Below are 20476 nucleotides of genomic sequence, written 5' to 3' on the forward strand. Positions count from 1 at the left end.
AACATGCTGTAGAACAGAGAAAATAAAATTATAAATATAATAGCTGTAATCAAGTATTTTTTACTTTTGATCCTTTTTCTGCTTTAAGTACACAGCATTAATACTATTGAAGTACTTTTACTGAGGTTTCAAATGCACAACTTTCAAACCTCTAAAAAATACCAACAAACATCAACATTATGTTATATTGTGGCTGCAGGTTGAATCACTTAGGTGAATCATGATTGAACAATAATGAGCTATGTTTGAATATGTGAGAATATTGTATCACTGTAGAATAATACAGCTGCAATTTAAAAAGAGAACAAATGCCTCTACATTGGTTTAAGTGCCATTTGCGTGTCTTCTTCTCTCTGACTGTGGTGAAGTCTGAGGTGATCTTGCTGATGTGTCAGACTGAGAGGAAACAGTCTAAACCTCTCTCCCTTTTTACTGACTGTTGTGTCAGCAGCCTGCGCCAAGCCTACCTTTTAAAAACCTGTTAGTGTCCTAATGGCCTGCACAGAGAAACAATCACAGACGCACACACATGCACACACATACTAGACCCCATGAGCTCACCATACTGACATCGATATACAAGAGCTTAAATGCACATAAATGGACCCAAAAAAACACAGCTAAAGCATCATAGTGTGTGTGTGTGTGTGTGTGTGTGTGTGTGTGTGGATGCTGGTCACCTGATCCACTCTCGTTCACAAAGTGGTAACTGAAATGTAAATTTGACCTTCAGCCTCTGTACAGATAGACACCACAGAATCTCTCATACTAGAGAATAGTTACCGTATAGAGACTGAAAATAGATTCAAATTGTATTATTGATGGTTGATGTTGATTTTTTTTAGTAAGGTCTAAGAAGCAGAAAAGGCAGAGGGGGGGGGAGCTCCACCACCACCACCTCACCACAAAGATATTGATCTCTTTCACTCTGTGTCTCCTATCTCCAACCAAGTCAATGCATTAACACACACACACCTCCATTCCCCTTCCTTATGTTGATGCAAGTGCAGAGTCATCAGTTATCCTTTTCTGGTTTGCTAACCATACAAACCACATTCATAATCACTCACACACTCTTATCATATTTTCCACGTAATGACAAACTGTTGCACATAATCAAGGAATTGTTGAGATTTTGAGACATGAATAATATAATAATAAATTTATAATATTCAGGGTTCTTCTTCACAGAGAAAAGAGGTAAGAGTAGAAGCTGATGTGTGGGAAGGTTGGGTATCTCTGCTACTTGATCTCTGTGTGCCAGTGTGTATGTGTACGTGCCAACACTACACGTACTTGGGTAATCTGACGTCAGCACTCGTCTGCAAACTGGAATCTCAGCCCTGGTGCACATCAGAGACAGAAGGAAAGTCAGTCGCATGACTACAAAGACACGCAAAACTACAATTAGATGCAAATAAGAAGCACGATGCAAAAGACATGCTAACTTACTACAGCGAAATACCAAAAAAAGAGGAAAAACAACATTAAAGAGATGAAAAAGACCATGGAGAGACACACAAAGACCACCAAAAGGCACAAAGCAACGACAAAGAGATGTGAAACGACAACAAAAAGCTACTAAGAAACACAGAGTGTACCACAAAGAGACACAAAACAACCACAAAGAGATGCAAAATAACCATGAAGACGCAAAAAGCACACCGAAACATACAAAACAACCAAGCCAAAACAGACAAGGACCACAAAGAGATGCAAAAACAGACTCAAAACTGTCTTCCTATGTAGGAGGGACTGGGGGACATTTTACATGTCTGTGTCAAAGTTATTGTCTCAGAATATCTGTGGTGGGGGCCTTTTTGAGTGAGAAATAGCAGTTAGTAATTGAAATTTCATTTTAGAATATTTAAAGTTGTTCATTTGGTATTCAGTATAGCACAGTTACTTATTGTTGAAAACCAAATGTGAGTCTGAAGAAATTTTTAACTAATTTTACAAATGTGTCCCCCGTCTTTAAAGCTGTGCAACAGTCTGCCCCCACTGTTCGAATATTTCTTAACCCGCCCCTGAAGAGGTGGATGCGGTGGAGAAAGGAGGGACACTTTGGAGCAGGAAAGAGGGAGTCGAGCAGAGGAGGAGAGAAAGACTGCGGTTGGCCAAAGTTATGGAATGACAGAGGGGATGGAGGGAGGAGGAGGAGGCGGCAAGCTCCGGGGCGCAAAGGCGAATCAGATGGACAGACGGAGAAAAAGGAGGAGTGCGGTGAAGTAAGGAGAGACCACAAGAAGGACAGGATGGGTGGAGGGTTTAGAGTGGACAGGGCACTTCAGCTGGAGCGAACGCTGACTAAGTGAGTCCGGAAAAGTTGCAACTAGAATCAGCAACAGATAAATTGAGGAAGCTGCAGAAAGCGGGGAGTGATGGAAAAGTATGTGTGGAGGAGGTAGACACCGGGGGAGGAGGTTTTATTCCCCATAGCTCCTCTCAGTTTCTAAGGATTTCCCTCTCTGGACCCTGCTGGTGCAGCTCTAAGTGCCTTCTCTCCAGGGCCATACTCTTCCATATCTGGACCTGGAATTGGACAAACACTGAAGTGGACTGACAGGCCAGCAATGCTAAACCTAAATGTATCTCATTACGGTTAAATTGAGTCTGTGCGGAGGATTACTGACAAAAAAAGTTTCTATTTGGCAGCATAAGTAAATGCATCATCACTTATTTTGATTATTTGGGCAGTGCAGCTTCGTTCTACCTACTTTTCTGTCTTTGAGCTGAAAGTCAGATCGTCATCGGCTTGCAGATAAAGAGCATTTACAGTATGTTTTCATTGGTTTGCTCGTGCGGTCGGTGCAAATAATGGGCTAATTTGTTTATAATTGCTAATGTTATTTTGCCGTTTTATGGCATGGACGATGAGAGGACTTTGGTATTTAATGGTCTGTATTTCAATAAGTCAGCTGTATTCACCCGAATTCTCTCCCACCTAATGGGAGCAAAATCATTTAAATGGACACTAAATGCATTACTTTTCCCAAAAGACATTTTCATCTAAAACCAGGATGTGATTCATGAGTGTAAGCTATGACGTGAGGACTAATAAGAGCTGTTTGGATTAACAGAGTGAGCAGTAACTTGTGTCATTGCCAGTCTGAGCTTCTGAGTGCACAAGAAAGTCTGGAAAGTGACTTTAAACGTCTCCTTTAATGCACCGTAATAAATGGCTCCTGACACAACCCCCATTTTCCCTCATGGGTCTACAGAGGGAGGTTTTCCATATATGTCGGCTTCCACATATTTTCCACTTCAGCATCAGTGTTGACATTAGAGCAGCCCTCGTCCAGCCTGCTGGCCTGGTTCTCATGCTGTCTATTGGGCCTGGAAACAAACCCATGCAGTCACCCACCAACCAGACCTGATTCCTGTCACGTCTTGGCCAACCTCTGTTGAAAACACTTGTTGTTGTTGCTGAGCCCGGCACAGCGTTAGCCGACCCAGGCTTCCTTTCTCTCTCCTCCCGGGGCCAGGCCTTCTCGTGCAGGCTTGGCCCTGAGTGGGCTTCCCCTGTCCTGGAGTCATGGGGATCCAGGGCATGGAGCTGTTTGCCATCGGCGTAGTCATCATCCTTTTCATGGCAGTTCTCAAGCAGTTTGGCATCTTGGAGCCCATGTCCTCATTTGAAGGTAAGGGCCCACCTGAGGCCCCCTCTACTGGCTGTGCTTATGATGACTCACCACTTCACCTTTAATACCATATTAAACATTTGTATATAAACATTTAGTTAAAGGTTTATTACACATTATTATCTTGTTATACACAGCTGTTTTTAAATGTATGCTTACCACTTCATTGTTATGTGTTCTAAACCATTTGTTAAATGTTTACATTCTGCTTCTAAATGATAAATAGAGCATATTGTTTAAATTAAATGTCTTTATAGAAACATTTGGGGGAAATTATTTGATGATAAACTGTAAAGTCAAGTGTTTCTTCTTCTATTTTTTAAGATAAAAAAAAGCTTTGGATTATCTGATAGACACATGATTAAAAAAACATATCGTTTGGATTGTTTTTTACTTTTAAAGCCATTGCAAGGTAAAATGATCCCTTTAATAGGAGAGACCTGGAAGAACTGGCTCCTCCAGAACTTTTAATTACTTGTTTCTGTCATTTTTACACTTCTAACAGTAATTATCATCTGTGAGTCTTATTTTGTTTATGTTAAGCTGGCGGATATTTTTTGCTGAGTTTGAATAAATGCTCATAGCATCTCTAACTGACCACACAGTATTAGCCTTCATCTTTTTCCACATACAGTATCCTCTCCTATGTTTGACTTAAAATAGTATTGTTACAGATTAAACTACCCAACTATAAACATGTTGCTTACATGACAATGCATAGATATATTTTCATTCACATTCAGACAGGAGCCATTCTGCAGTTATGTTACATATTTTGTTGATAATTCATATGCACTGTTATGGTCGTAAGTAAGTATTTTATTGGAGTACTGATATTTATATTTAGACAAAGGATCACTGTACTTCAACCACTGTGACCAAGTCATTATTTTTCCACGTTTCCACACATTCCACGCATCCTACACTTAACTAAATCGTGTTTATATTGCACAGTCTACATCATACATCACAAAGTGCTTCACACTTAAGAGAAAAAAGTGAGTCATAAAATACAGATACAATGTAAGAGTAATAAAAATGTTATATTAAGATCTGGCCAAAGGGACAACATTTAAAAATTAACCTTTCACATTGTCCCTGCACATAATAATGAATAAAATAAATTAAAAGAGTTGCCAAGGAATCTATGAAGCCAAATTTTTATTGCTACCGTTTTTCTTTTTTTACATCCATTATAGAGGAGACATTACACATGAAATTGAAGTAACTGAAATATTGTGTTGACATTGCTTAACACAATTTGTCTACTAGTCAGTAAGGTAATCACATATCCATTATAAATGTATAGAAATGTCTGTAGATATGACGTGAAATATAAAAAATAGTGTGAAACACAGAAAAAGAATGTAGACTGAGGAGAAACTTAGATACGCACATGTGGTGCTATGCCATAGCCAAAACCTTCAAATAAAATGTGTTTGCTGTTTATTTAAAATAATTTTCCAACCTCCATTTAAACCTCTTACGATCCTTATCATGACTTAATGCACTGTTTACCTCAGTCCTTCCGTCACTCCCCTCCCACAACTTTCTACTATGTAATAAAGTAGAATAAAATAAAACTAAACAACTTTATACAGTAATAAAGCTCCAGTACTATGTGTTGCTTTTTTTATGCATTTGTTATAGATTTTATAGTTGTGGTCTATCTATGTTTGGCATCGTAGTGGGAAAAGGTTAATGGGTTAATGTTTTGTTTTGCCTACTAAGAGATGTACCATCAAGCCATGGCGGGCCAATAGATTGTGTACATTTGGGACAGTAAAAGAGACATCAGACGCTGCTCTTTGAACTGGGCTGTTCTCTTTGATTAGAGTTTTGGGCTGAAGGCCAGCCAGTCAGAGTGCCCTGCAGTCAGTGTGCCAAGACAATTACAGCAGGAAGGCTCCAGTCGGCACATTAGTGCTTTTCATATGGCTCGGTATCATAAGTAATAAATTCAACAAAAACACCAGTAATGTCCTTTCATAATTTATAACTCCTCTCAATCCCTCCAATCTTAAATTCCCCCCTTCCTCCTCCTGTGGCAGGGCCTACACCCTGGTTTAGCATTACCTCACATCAATTATACATGCAGTATCGAACAGGCTTTCTCTGAGGCCGCCTAAATATGGAGTCTGGAGTACTCCTCCAGGGCCCTGAAGGACACTGGCCATCCCTCAGTAGCCTCCCAAATCCTCATCATGCGTCTTCAGTCCTGTTTCCTGCCACTTCATTACACCATCACCTCCCAGTGAGACTCATTTACCAACTGCAGCATCATTATCCAATTTGCTTCAGCAACTTCTCAGCAACTTTTTATCTATTTGGCAGCAGATGTTTTCCATATTTTGTCTCCCTCAAAAAGTTCAGCTGTCTTCCTGTAAGAAAATTGGGGGAAAGGAATCACAAATCCAGCTGTTGAGCTCTTTGTTGATTGGCCTCCGTTAGAAATAGACTCCAGACGCAGCTTTAAATATCAGCTTTGTGGTGATCACGGTTGTTACCAAGGCTCTCGCTGTGGTTCTGATTCAGTTCTGCTATCATTCATCAGCCATTTCTTGTCTAGTGAATGTTAAAGGTCAGCCAAATGATTCACCTGTCGCTTGAGGCAATACTTTACTGAGGACACTGAGGACATGTCCTCAAAAATGTTTCTGGGAATATGAGCGGTTGCTTGTCATGAATAAATGATTTGGTCGATATAAAATAGTGAAAAATCATCACCCATCAAAATGTATTCTTTCTGCTGAAATAACTTTTTCTGTCTGATAAACAGTCCGACACCCAAATTAGTCATTTTATAATGTAAGACAAGGGAAAGCAGACAGCTTCTCACATTAAACAAGCTGAAACCATCAACAGACAGGAAATTACTTGAACAGTTTAGTGATTATCAATCATAGATGACAATTAATTGTCAATCATCGTAGTGATTAATTGACTCATTGTTTAAATTTTCTCTATAATTACATGTATATCCAGACATTTTTTTGACTGATCGTGATATCCTTACACTACATATCTTAAAATGTGAACTTTTTGGGGGAAAAGAACAATAACTACAACCTTGTGGCGACTACACCTTGGCGTAGCAGCCAAGTTGCAGTTTCAGTCCATGTCTGTCCAAACCTCAGGCTGTATAATAATAATGGCCATAGTCACGATGACAACATCCCTTGGTTTGTTCTTGACTGCTGCCTTGAAGTCTTGAGTTAGGCATTTTGGCTGTTGCCATCTTGGTTTAAGGAAGAAAAGCCAGCTGAACACTGAACAAGACATTTTTTAGTGACCAATATGTTCCATTTAACTTTGATGAACTGAAAACTCACTATGAAAGGGTTAAAGTTTTAAGATGACAGCAAAGTTGACCTTTGACCTTTTTCGATATAAGATTTCATCACTCTCTCATTTGATCCTGACATTTGTGTTGAATTTTGTCAGAGCTAGCGTATGAATTCTTAAGTTATGGCATGAAAAATGTTTTGTAAAGTCACAGTGACCTTGACCTTTGACCTCCAAAATCTTATCAGCTCTTTCTTGAATTCCTGAGATTCAGATGCATTCACAACACCGGGCAGGGCAACCTGAAAACATAATGCCTCTGGCCACAGCTGTCGCCTAGCAGGGGCTTGTGATACAATAAAATAATTACATATTGTACCTTTATACACCTTTGTAGAGAAAAACAACATTTATACTTGAATACCGTTATTAACTGACCTTAAATATGTATTGAATTATAAATAACATTTTGCAATTTCATTTTTGCTGTGTGACCATTTTTAGATCAGACAGTTTTGGATTCAACATTTTTGAGATCTTGGCTACTACCTGGAGCACCACTATGTCCCCTTTGAAACTAAATGAGTGATCCAATGTTGCTTTAAAATGCCACATTGTGTCAAAGTGACTTCCGACTTTTTCTTCTTCTTCACTTAAGAAAACATTTTGGTGGTGGCTTCCTGCTGCTCTAAGATGTGTACCATTAATTATCATTTCAAGACAAAAAGGCACTCTTTCAAAATATAAATACTTGTTCAAGCAGATTCATTTTTTATGTAATAAAACATGTCGGGAAGATATCTTTGGTTCTGTGTGAACCCAGATTTTCCACATTTAGCATCAACAGCACATTAGATGTCTTTTATCAATCACCAGCTCAGGCAAGTCTGGTAGCTTATTTGTTGCATTATTCATATCATCAGCACTCAAGAAAAGAGCCTTTGATGCTAAAAATGCACACATTCACACACTGTGTGTGTGTGTGTGTGTGTGTTTGCGTGTGTGAACTTGTTGTGTTTGTCCACATGTGTGTTAAAGATCCAGTTTAATGATCTGATCTAAAACAAAGCGATCCTCTCTGCTCTGATGTCGATTTTGGGTTCAGTCCAACTCGGTCCTATTTTGGGAAGACATCTGATGCCAGAGGTAGCCTTGTATTTAGAGATGTATTCTGAGGTTCTCTGATACTAATATCTGGTATTTTTACCCCACATTTGACTCTCGTGCGGGATATTTTAGTGGGGAGTAACATCAATATACTGTAAAGAGATGAGGAGCGGATGTTTCATTAGTTTATTTGTGACTTGTTTGCTCATTTAGATATCACTCACTCGTGGTATGTAACTAAATTTACTCAAGTATTTTACTTGAGTACAATTTAGATGTACTTTGCTTGAGTATTCAACATTTATTCTACTTTTATACTTATAATCTGCTACTTTGGATATAAACAACAATACTTTTAACTGTAAATCATTTGTTTGACAGTTTTAGTTATTAGTTACAGGTTTAGATTATTAATATAGAATATAAGTCAACAAATATGTTATAATATATGTTTATAGGTTAGCCCAGCAGTATATAAAGGCATTAAAATTATCTCACATTTACCAGCTGCAATATTGAAGTGATGTACTCGTTAATGCATCACTAATTATGATCCTAAAAGGTTCTGTACATGATATTGCCAGGATTGCCTCCACACGGCTCTCAACAGAGTTTGATTGACATTCAGAGTCCGAGCTGGGATTGGCTGCACACGGCTCTCACCTGTCATCACAGACAAATATGGAGATGGCTGAGCTGAAATGGTAAAATTGCAGTGTTACAGAGCTAATAGGGTAATTAGTGGTTAACTCACACTCATCAGGGAAGTTCTATATGGCACTTTGCTTGTGATCAGAGTGCCAAATATATATATATATATATATATATATATATATATATATATATATATATATATATATTTGAAAGACTGGAAAGCAATGTCTGTTTCCAGAAATCATGACCTGGTTACTCAAGATAATCCATCTCCAACCCTTTGCAGCTCACATCACAACAAACTTGGTTTATAAATAACACTACAGGTAAGAGAAGAAATGTGTGTTTTTGATATTGGGGTGAACTGTCCCTTTACAATTGTATATATAGAGAGAAATAAACATGTCTCTGGGAGTTACCTGTTAAAACTTTTGTGGCTGCACGGTGTCTCTGTTCCTGTTGTTTGATTGGTGTCCACTAGAGGGAGCATTTATTACATGAGTGTGAGTGTGTGACACAATATTAAATCTATGTTAAGGACCCCAGGAGAGACAGAGGAACAATTAGAAAGTGGATCACAGAGCTGACTGGGAAATTGAGATTCAGGACACCTGTTGACCTTTTCTCCCCACCGTCTCTGGTTCTGTGTGTGTGTGTGTGTGTGTGTGTGTGTGTGTGTGTGTGTGTGTGTGTCACATTTAGAGAAAAAAACTAATTCAAATCTTTTCAATTGTGTCCACTTAAAGCTTCAGTTTTCAGCACCTTGCTGTCTTTTATTTTGTTATTTTGATGAAAGTGGAAGCATTGCAGCTGGTTCCTCAGGGGTTCACAGGTTAATTAGCAGAAAATCAGATGTGAGATGAGGGAGGGAAGAGAGGAGGAAGCTGCAGAGCTTCAGTCAGTGGAGCTTGTTGGATGTTGTTTTTTATTTGAGTTTTCTCACCAACTAAAGGAATAATATTCATTGGAGGAATCTCAAAACAGCTGCTTGCTTGTGCCAAAACAAACCTACTTGTGTGATGTGAGAGTATCTGAGCTTCCTCTCTATCTGATTGGATTTCCCATGGATTAACGATGTAGTCCAGATTTTTTAAGGGATTTTTTTCTTTATCTCTCGCTCTCTTTAGAGGAATTTTACACCAATAATCTGATTCACGTGACTTAAATAAAGGAGTTTGACCATCAGACCCTGCGTTTAGTTTAGTTGTGGAAAACAACCTGAATGATCCATTAGAGCAGGAGGAGCACAGGAAGGGAAGAAAACGGCTTTCACTTAAAACGGCAGAAGGGGAGAGCTTAATAGAGTAACAGAAACTGCAGGGAAAAACTGTGACAGAAATAAAGAGTGATGAGTGAGTGACACTGTTTCAGGGACAGGAAGGGAAAGAGACAAGAGACTGTGCGAGGCAGATGGACCGGAGGAAAAGGTGGATAAGTTTGATCATGTAATAGAGGAAAGAAAAGAGAGAGACCGTGGAGGGTAAAATAGAAGAAGAGAGGAAGATGAGTGTGAGGTGGGAGACTGAGGGACTCCAGACGGTCGGCATCGTCTGTCTGGTGATCATGTTCCTCAAACTGATGCACCTGCTGGGCCTGATCGACATCACTGAGACCGGTGAGACAACCTGGGAGAGGAGAAGCAGCATAAAGAGAGGAGGCTGGAGTTAACTTACTTTTACTGTCATCCACTTGTAGATATTTGTTACAGTTTGATTTAAGTCTGTAAATGTTAAATCAGGAGAGCAGAAGAAATAGTTGTGAGTTGCAAATGGTGTAAATAATAAAGACTTTTTTTGGGATCATTTCAAAGGCTGTTGTGGAAAAAAATGAAGAATATGGCTGATATTAAACGATTATTAATCTTAATCTTCATTATTTAGTAATTTGTTATTGTCAGCAAATTCCATTAAATGATACTCTTTCTCTTGTTTTGTTTTTTTAACTCTTTAGCCCAAGAAAGTAAATCGTTTAAAAAAGGGTCACACATAGTTTTTTTTAACAACTCAGGAATTTCATAAAGTAGTTGGGTATTGTAGTTTGTAGCAAATGTACAGACTGTTCTCCTTCACTGTTTGTACTTATACCTATGAAAATGATTGCCCTTTAATTTGTAGATAGCCCACGTAGCTCATTACGGCACATATTGACATTTTTTGTCTGGTGGCGACACCTAGTGGCCGTACTAATTATGACTGTAGCAAATGAGGAAGTCAGGTGAAGTAGTATAAAGGGAGAGAAAGTCTGCAGAGAGAGGTGGTCAGGGTTGTTGGATGGGTCAAACAGACACAGAACTTTGACCCAAGAGACGGCTGTATGTGTCCCCTGTGAAGCCATGTCCCCTGTCAACATTGATACTTGAAGTGAACTTCTAATTTAACTTCCATACGTAACTACTTCAGATTATATGTCATCTGCGTCAAGTTGTTCTGTACAGAAATAGGCTAGTTATTTTAACCCAAACACAGATATTTTTTTGTTAAACTTAACAAAGTAGTTTTGGTTCGTAAAACCTAACCAAGAAGCTCCATTTAACAAAGTTAGCCATGTGTTTAAAACAGAGGCTGTGCAAATGTTTCACAATGGCCATATTTTGTAAGGTAACTTACAAACCATTTTGCATAAGTTTTAATTACCAAAGACAAAGCATCATTATGAAAGTTAACATTTTGACAAATAATATCTTAACTTAGGGTCCACTTACTAGCTCTATTCCAGGGTTTTCAAAAATGTTTTTAAAAATCTGAAAATGCTGGTTACTGTGTTTAGACTTGTGCCAAGATTTTTATAGATTTAGATTTTTTTTATTTAGATTTTTAGACGGCTGTTTTCAGGGTGAAGAGTAATTAAATTACCCAGGGCAAAACTTGTCAGAGAGATTAGGTTTGTGTGTGTGTGTATGGGAGTGTTCATCTGGTGAAGGAGGTCAGAGGTCGTCTCCTGCTGTGTCTTATTTTTTTAAATGAATACTGAAGAAACAATCCAATACAACACAATTCTTTGAGCTCCCTCACTGTGATTTTGGTTTATGTTTCACCGAAATATTATATCTCACTGCTCTGCTGGATATGTTATCAGAATATAACTTGACTCTTTTCCCCTGGACCGCTCAGCGTGTAAACCTTTCAGTGTCAGATCTGACCTGTTTTCTTTGTTTCATTTTTTTCTTCCTCTTCCTATCGCTCTCTCACTTTACTCTCTATCACTCCATCTTGGTGTCCAAACCCCTCCTCCTCTGTTCTCTCTGTCTAAAGATGGTGAGTATAGTGACAGTAGATACCCAACTAGCTTTAAGAAAACTTCCCTCCCTCCTTTTTTTTGGAATGTTTTTTTTCTTTTCCCAGTCGTGCAGTGCTTTCTCTTAGTGTGTGTGAACTTGTCACCATTAATGTGACTTGCTCTGTGAGTAAAACTTTGATTGAATTTCCTCAAATTAAGATTTTCTGCAGTGGCTTTTTTGTTAAAGAAAAGCAGATCAAAATGTTTGGTTACATTTTCGCCACAAAGAAAGTACCACCTCTTCTTTTTTTTTCTCCCTCGTTTTTTGCATTTTCTACGAGTTTTTTGCTCAATCTTTCTCTTAATAAACTTGCACGTTTTTCCCAGTTGCTCTTTAACAAATACTCCCTGTTGAATGTGTGATCTCATCCCTTCCCCGAATGTTGACCTGCATCCACACACTCAATGTCTGCCCCAATCCTCCCCCTTTTTCTCTTCATCTTTCCCCCTCTGCATCTCCTCCTGCCTGTCTCTCCATCCCCTTTTCTGTCTGTCTCTTTCTCCCACAGACAGCAGCGACAGTGACCTGGAGCTGTCGACGGTGCGTCACCAGCCGGAGGGTCTGGACCAGCTGCAGGCTCAGACCAAGTTCACCAGGAAGGAACTGCAGTCTCTCTATCGAGGCTTCAAGAATGTACGTCTGGCTGCCGGCTTCTTTGCTTTACCACCAATTGTTCTTCTTTTTATAGACTTGAATTATTCTATATAGCTTCTTTTTTTTAATTCCTCTCTTGAGCAGGAGTGTCCCAGTGGGCTGGTTGATGAGGAGACGTTCAAGACCATCTATTCTCAGTTCTTTCCCCAAGGAGGTTAGACGTTAAAACAATCTCTCCTTTCTTGTCCTTTCTCGTTACGGACTGTGTGAAAATGATTAAAGGGGGCTGGTGGTGTCAGAAAACAGGGAGGATCATGTATTCTTTTCATGGTCTGAATTAACAACAGACCATGACCCAGATTTATATTTTATTTCATAATTTCCTTTTTAGATTTATCATAAAACAATTCCATTGATACGTGATAAATATATTGCACCAGGAATGTCATGGAAGAAAAACTGATCCTATACTTAAAGGCATTCTATGCAGGAATTACTGCTTATCTTTGTAGCAATTAAAAGAAACTGGAAGGGCATTTGGAGAACACAGACCCTTACAAGGCCATGCCCTATATCACAATGTTCTCACAAGCGAAAAAACAACTCATGAACCGGTCCAAGCTGCACCCGTTTACTAGGTTACATGAAAATCGACTCATTAGTTTTTCCACAATCCTGCTTACAAACAAGCGACTGAACCAAAAACGTAACCTCCTTGCTGGAGGTAATAAAGTAATACTCAAGTAATATATTAGACCTCAACCTGTTTTTAGTTAAAATGTGAACCTGTGTAAAAGTGACAGTATCTTGTATGAGGCATGTCGCTGCACAAGAATAAAGAGAAGTTCAAGCTGAAATATATTCACTACATTGGACATTTTGTCCTTTTTTAAAAAAAAATAATAAGAGGACTCAATTATAGAACAAAAACGTTTAATAAGGAGGAGGGAACAGATGCATCATAGTTTAAAGGCTGACCAACAGTTGATTACTTTGTTACACCCTATCACTGGGTCATTTCCTAGTTGAACCAGTATGTCAATTTGAAGAACAGAAGATAAAGCTAAAAGATCTGTGACTCTGACTCTTTATATCCACAGATGCAACCACCTACGCTCACTTCCTGTTCAACGCATTTGACATCGACAGGAATGGTTCAATCCGATTTGAGGACTTCGTCATCGGCCTGTCTGTGTTGCTCCGAGGTTCGGTCACTGAGAAGCTCAACTGGGCTTTCAACCTCTACGATATTAATAAGGACGGTTACATCACCAAAGAGGTATGTGACCCATGGAATATGGAAAATGATGCGTCCTACCAGTAACTTTCATTCTGGTTAATGTAAAGTTTGATCCGTGCACTGCAATTTCAGGTAAAACCAATGTTCTCCAATTTCTTTCTAATGTTTTATTAGATATCCCGTGTTTATTCATGTCCATGTTTGTGAAGGGGATTTTGTTCACATATCATATAGCTTAAAAAGTTTTGCACTTTTAAAAACTTGTTTTACCTCTTTGCTTCTGTCTTCTTCTCTTCAGGAGATGCTGGCCATTATGAAGTCAATCTATGACATGATGGGGAGGTACACCTACCCCTGTGTGCGAGATGAGGCACCCTATGAGCATGTGGACAAGTTCTTCCAGGTTCTGAATACACACAAATCAAAAACACACAAGTACACAGTGGTGGAATGTAACTAAGAAAATTTACTCTGTACTTAAGTATAATTTTCAGGTACTTGTACTTGATATACTTTTGACCTTTTTGGAGACAAATATCATTGTTATTGTACTGTAACCACCACATTTATTTGACAACATTAGTTACAAGTTACTTTGCAGATTAACATTATTGATACAAAATATAAATAAACAAATTAATTATGATTTTTAATAAAGATCAAGCCATCTGGCAATACATAAAGTAATTAAAATTAGCCCCACCTTTACCGGCTACAACTTTAAAGTGAGGTTCACATTAATGCATCAATAATTTTAATCCTGTAATGGATAATAAGCACTTTTACTTTAATAACATAATAGACGCAGGATGTCTACTTGTAAAGAAAAAAAAAGTATTTCCACACTGTTGTATGCTACTTGTACTCGTACATCTTCCATCACTACAAGTACACTGTGTGACAAGAACATTACATTATGAACCCTAACATTGTTTTAATGTGTTTTCACTCTCTCTATTTCTTCTGTGTGTTTTTCCGACAGAAAATGGATAAAAACCGAGATGGAGTGGTAACCATTGAAGAGTTCATTGAGACCTGTCAGAAGGTGACTTTTCACTCAGCCCAACACAGACAGACATGCAGACATAACAAACAAATTAAAGTTATTCATCAACACAAATACTGTACAACAGGCCAGGGGTCAGTGAAAGGGAAAACATGATGTCACTGATTAAGCAAGTGCTGACTAAGATTATCCACATTGACACATACAGTAAAGCATCACTCAAGTTGAAGAAATACCTTTTTTTCCCAGATCCCTCCTGAATCCTTCCTCTTCTTAAACACTGGCATGTTTTTTTTTTTGCATGAATCCTGTTATCTTCCCCTCTCTTATTAACATGGTCACTATGTGTTTACACAAATACTATCAGGATAATGATATTTACATTAGATGACATCTAATTTCCTCTTCTTGCAACATTCATGCAATCATTGTAGACACACACACACACTCATATTATTATCAGAGTAATAAGGGTCTGACTTTCATTTCTTTTGAATCTGGCATCTATTATTCTTAATTTATTAAATTTAAATTTTCTTAATTTATTATTGAATGGTTTCTTTTAAATTAACATTATCAAATCACATTTTCAGTTTGTGTTACGTGATTTATCTTTTATTTGCTTTACTGAGTTCAGTTAGGTCAGTGAACTTTCCCTCCATGTATGATCTACAGTACACCACCGCTGTTTACCCTGATATCAATAAAAAGTTCAGTCTGTGGTTTCTCACAGACTAAATGGATCAGAAAAACATGTTTTTACAGCTCAAAAGCTGTAAAAATGTTTATTGGCATACAGTAGAAGGCTTTACCTCCTGATTCAGGGGGTAAGTGAGGGCAATAGCTGGTAAAAGAAAACATTGACTGTTATGAAAATAGACTTTTCAGCCTTAAAGCTGGAATTATAATGTACAAGCTGTACAGTTTTTTTTCTTGAATTCATGATCAGTGGAAGGCTGAGATTAAACTACGTGGGCTCATTCATGTGTGTTTGAGATTATCTGTCTGTGTGTTTAATTGACCCAAAACTCAAACATTGGGCAATAAATCTGCTTCAATTCTGCAGCTGTTCAAACAGACCTCAATTTTAAAAATCTCTTTAAGCAGAATTTACAAAACTTTAAAGAGGAACTTCAGCAATGTTTGAAAACCAGGCAAAACAAAATGTATATCTTGGTCAAATGTTATTACGCAGTTTTGTAATCTTGATGGCAAGTCCTACCTTGAGTCTATATCATGCTGGGACTATAATTAATATCACTTCAAAAATGTGTTACTCAAGTAAACAATTAACAGGGTATAATATAATATTTACTAACTTCATAATCACTAATATTGAATGAGTCACTTTAGACTGGAAACTACATTATCACTGTGGCCACTTGAAAAAACACAATGTCCTAAGCTATGAACCTGAACTTTTATTTACTTCCGACTTCCGGTGACAAATGTGTTTTTTTTCTTGTTTTTCCAGGACGAGAACATCATGAACTCCATGCAGCTATTCGAGAATGTGATATAAGGACAGACACTCGCACAACTTACACACAAATAAAGCACGGCCACACCTCACATACTATAGGGACTGTAAAAACACAGGACACTAGATGTTTTGTTTTTGTTTCTGGCCACGCTCCCATAGCTGTATCTTTAAATGCTTCTGGATTAAAAAGGACTGCAACAGACAGAAGAAGAGCTTCCTGGTAAAAAAAAAAAAAAACTGTCTGGTGTATTTCTTTGTGTCCCAAATGAAGAAACAGAAGAGCTCCGTGTTTTTTTTATCATCAGACAAAAAGAATCAACAAGGAATGGAGAAGCTTACAATAATCCACTGGCCTGAGCACACAAGGGTATTAGCTTTAATACGAATACACCTCGTCTCTCACGCGCGCACACACACACACAAACACACACACACACACACACACACAATCACACACACACACACACACACACCTACTGTTTCCTCAAGAGTTTTAGAGCACTGGATGAAGTGAACTAGAGAATAAAAATTTAAGAAAAAAAAGAGAAATGAACTAAAGCATGTTTGTCATCAAATATGTGATGTGGAATTAGCTTGCACTACAATTTTATGACTATGTATTATATGCGCCTGAAGTAAAGGCACTGTAGATACCTGCACCTGATACACCTCTGGTGTGTATGTATATATGTATAGTTAATAGTTATATATCCTACCTTGTATTGGTCTCATCTGTGCTGCACTGGGTGATGGAATAGGACCAGAACTGAATATTTGTTTTAGAAATCTCTGTTTAACATCATGTTTAGTAGCAGTTCTTCACAAATATTTATCTTATTTTTTTGTATTTTGGTTATGATTAGCTGTTCAGATTGGAACGGTGAATCTGTACAGTACTGTGATGAAACAAACGGACTGTTAAAAGTGTGTTCTTATGCTGAATTAACGCTTTCTCTTGGTTCTTCAGTATCGGCGAGCATGCTGACTCTAAGTGCCACAGTATTATGTACAGTACAGTAGGGCCTTTGTGATGTCGGGTTAATTAAAGATGCTGTCAACAGCTGCGACGTCTCCCTTTTAATGCATCCTTTCATTACATTTCTCTTCTCTCCTGCATTCAAATGACCAAGCAGCAAACACTGTGGGTGAACAAACATTAAGTGAGCTGACCAGAGTGACCCTGACAGTCGAAGGCCAAAAACAAGTTTCCATTCATCAACATCTCAGTCTCTTACTAGCTTCACACACGGATCTGTTGAACATCCTTTCCTTTTCAGGATAATCGAGACTATTTGAAATTTTAGGTTTATTTGATGGGACCAGTTTCACTGAAAATGTATGATGGATTATACATGCATGTAGGATTGACTTGAAAAACTTGTTACAAAATTAATTTAATTAGAATTGTAGAGGTGTCAGATATGAGAGCTGAGCAGTGTAATCTGTGAGGTTTTTGATGAAACTGACAGTAACTATGGGTTGCAGCAAATAATAGCCTCGCAACCAATGAATAAAACAGACAAAATTTGAAAAAAAAAATTCACTCAGGTTTAACTTGAATCAAACCATGTCACTACTCTTTCTTACTTCATGGGGTCAAGGCCCAACACTAAAGCATCAACCCAACTATGAACTCTTTAAAGTTCAGCATAATTTCCCATTAGGGAGAATGTGGCACAACCAGTCTGAGTGCGATGCTCACATTTCAAATGGATGGCCATAATAGCACACAAGGAGCATTAGTGGATTAGTGGATTATTTGACAATGGGTCTCTGGGCATCCCGCCTCCCAACCACCTCAGCAGGGCAGGTACACAGACTTGTAGCCAGAAACTAAACTAAATTCACCTGTTCCACAACAGGAATTAGGGCCCAAATGCACATAATAACTTCTTACAGCATATACATAATATTTTCTCCCTCTATCAATCAGTCACTATACTCATGAGCTATTTATACGCTGATGGATGGTGAGACACGTCAGTGTGTTACACGTTTCAGTGAGAAATCAGTGACACAAATAACTAAAATGAGGAGGTTTGTCAGCAAATGTGTGGTCTGAAGTGTGCTCACAGTGTGTATAAACAAAGTATGTGTAGAGTGAGTCATGTAGTACACAATTTGTGTCTCATTCCTGCACTGGGTTTAGTTTGTAAGAAGTACATTGAACATTTGCCACAAGTAAAACTCTGCTGATATTACTAAAATCATTTTCAATCGTGTAAGCTGAGATAGAGCACTGAAATCCTGCTTGTATAAGCTGCTTCATTCCTGCCTCACCTCCAATGGGTTATTCATCAGCCCCTTGGCTTCACGCTGACTTGTAATGTCTCATCTTATAAATGCAGGTGATGTCATCAGCAACTGATGACATCAATGTCTGATGCTGCTGTATTTCATTATGTGTTGAAGCTCTTTGTAATATTTACTTTACTGAGATCAAAAGTTCAAGTGTGTCTTGTGTCTTTCTGTTGGATTGTCCCGGGACACAAAGAAGTCTGTTAGAAATGTTCAGTGTGTTTACATGCACTTACAATAGGTAATCAAGTTACTCACAGAATCATGTAATGCCAGTAATCGGAGAACACGTTGACACAGACTGTAGTTACCTAAATTAAATATGTCCATTCCAGTTTCTTAAAGTCCAAAGTCATGTCTTAAAATGTCTTGTTTTGTCAGTACCAAACCAAACATATTCAATTTAATATGATATAAACAGAGGAAAGAGGATTTGAGAGGCTTAAAACAGAATTGTCTGCCACTTTTGCATTAAAAATTACTTTAATGATTAATCAATTATCAAAATAGTTAGAAAAACTTGTATTTTTACCTTATCTTGAGCACCTTCTTTTAGAAGCCGCTATTTTAAATTCTATTTTTACAAGCTTTATCATTTTTGGTTTATATTGTGAATATATGGTGCTCATTCCTTTTTTTTTTCATTAAACCACCACAAACGAATTACTCATTACTGCCTGAAGCATACACACTGATGCTCATCAGAAAGAGCAATGTCATTATGGGCTAGCAGCTCTTTTTTTTGCCCTGGGGCCCCTTTCAGGTTAATCTGGCCCTGATCAGGTGGCCCAGAGACCAGATTATATATAATGTTGCTCCTTGTGCACTGGATAGTCACCAGGCTATTGTTTGATAACACGCCATGCCAACAACTCCTGCAGGGCTTTTTACCTGAGGGCTTGTTTTGTCACCAAGTGGCCAAAATGAAGCCTATTAATTACTTTTAATAATAAAGCGGTTTCTCAGTATGTTCAGGTAACATTGTGCATGGGGGTTGATATTCTAAACTTCATTTTCATCACTGCATCACAACACTAACATACTTACTACTAATACTCCAGCAGAAGCTCCACAGAAGGAAATGTAGGAGGGCTAATTAGTGCTGGAAGGCCGAATAAAAGTTGAGATTTTCCTTTTTAGTGTACAGTAGGATGGTTTGGTTCAGTGATACCTTTGACATTGGTAGAATTTAAATTAGTACATTATCTCAAGTACTGTACTTAAGTACATTTTGAGGTACTTGTACTTTACTGGAGTATTTGCAGTTTATGCTACTTTACTACATTTTTGGAGGCAAATATAGTAGTCAAACCTTAAAACACATAATGCCACACAGACCATACCCAAACATAATACATTTATCATTAAATTATCTGCATATATTTAACAACATTATTTTCTAGTTACTTTACAGATTCAGGTTTTTGAAATTAGCCATTCTGCATAATGAGTAGGCTAGGATAATTTTACTGTTGATACTTTAAGTATATTTTAATGTGAATAGTTTTTTATTTTTGTATTTATTTTTTTACTTTTGCTAATGCATGACTGTTATCTGTTAGAGCTTTTCTATACTGTGGTGTTGCACGGTAAGCACAGCAAATGTTTTGCTGCTTGCTGATTTAGCCCTGTTACTCAACCCTGTGCCAACTGGGTTACGTCAGGTTAGAATAACTCCCTGTCTAGAGTATGTGGGCCAGTGAAGGCAATGAAAATATACCACCGTCAGATGGCAGTGTGGTGGAATACATCAATCTGAAGGCACCGCAGTGGATGTCGAGCAGAAAGACCCCATTTTAATATTTTAGGAGATGGTGACCGTGCAGGCTGAATGACTGTTTAACGGTAGAAAAAGGCTTATGCAAGAAAGGTTATTGTTACAAAAGCTGTC

The 20476-nt window shown here is 38.0% G+C and overlaps 1 protein-coding gene across 2 annotated transcripts in view; it reads left to right on the plus strand.

Annotated features, from left to right (window-relative positions):
* The window catches only part of kcnip3b (Kv channel interacting protein 3b, calsenilin), a 47068-nt gene extending 29718 nt beyond the window's left edge, over positions 1-17350 (plus strand). For both annotated transcript variants that reach the window (XM_059337765.1, XM_059337766.1), the window contains 6 exons: positions 12473-12597; positions 12703-12772; positions 13659-13837; positions 14097-14201; positions 14781-14843; positions 16279-17350. In XM_059337765.1, the coding sequence (XP_059193748.1) occupies positions 12473-12597; positions 12703-12772; positions 13659-13837; positions 14097-14201; positions 14781-14843; positions 16279-16326 (590 nt within the window). In that variant the 3' untranslated portion in view covers positions 16327-17350. The remainder of the gene's footprint in view (positions 1-12472; positions 12598-12702; positions 12773-13658; positions 13838-14096; positions 14202-14780; positions 14844-16278) is intronic.
* Positions 17351-20476: the final 3126 nt, after the last annotated feature.

The sequence above is a fragment of the Centropristis striata genome, chromosome 7 (genome assembly GCF_030273125.1).
Source record: "Centropristis striata isolate RG_2023a ecotype Rhode Island chromosome 7, C.striata_1.0, whole genome shotgun sequence".
Lineage (NCBI taxonomy): Eukaryota > Metazoa > Chordata > Actinopteri > Perciformes > Serranidae > Centropristis > Centropristis striata.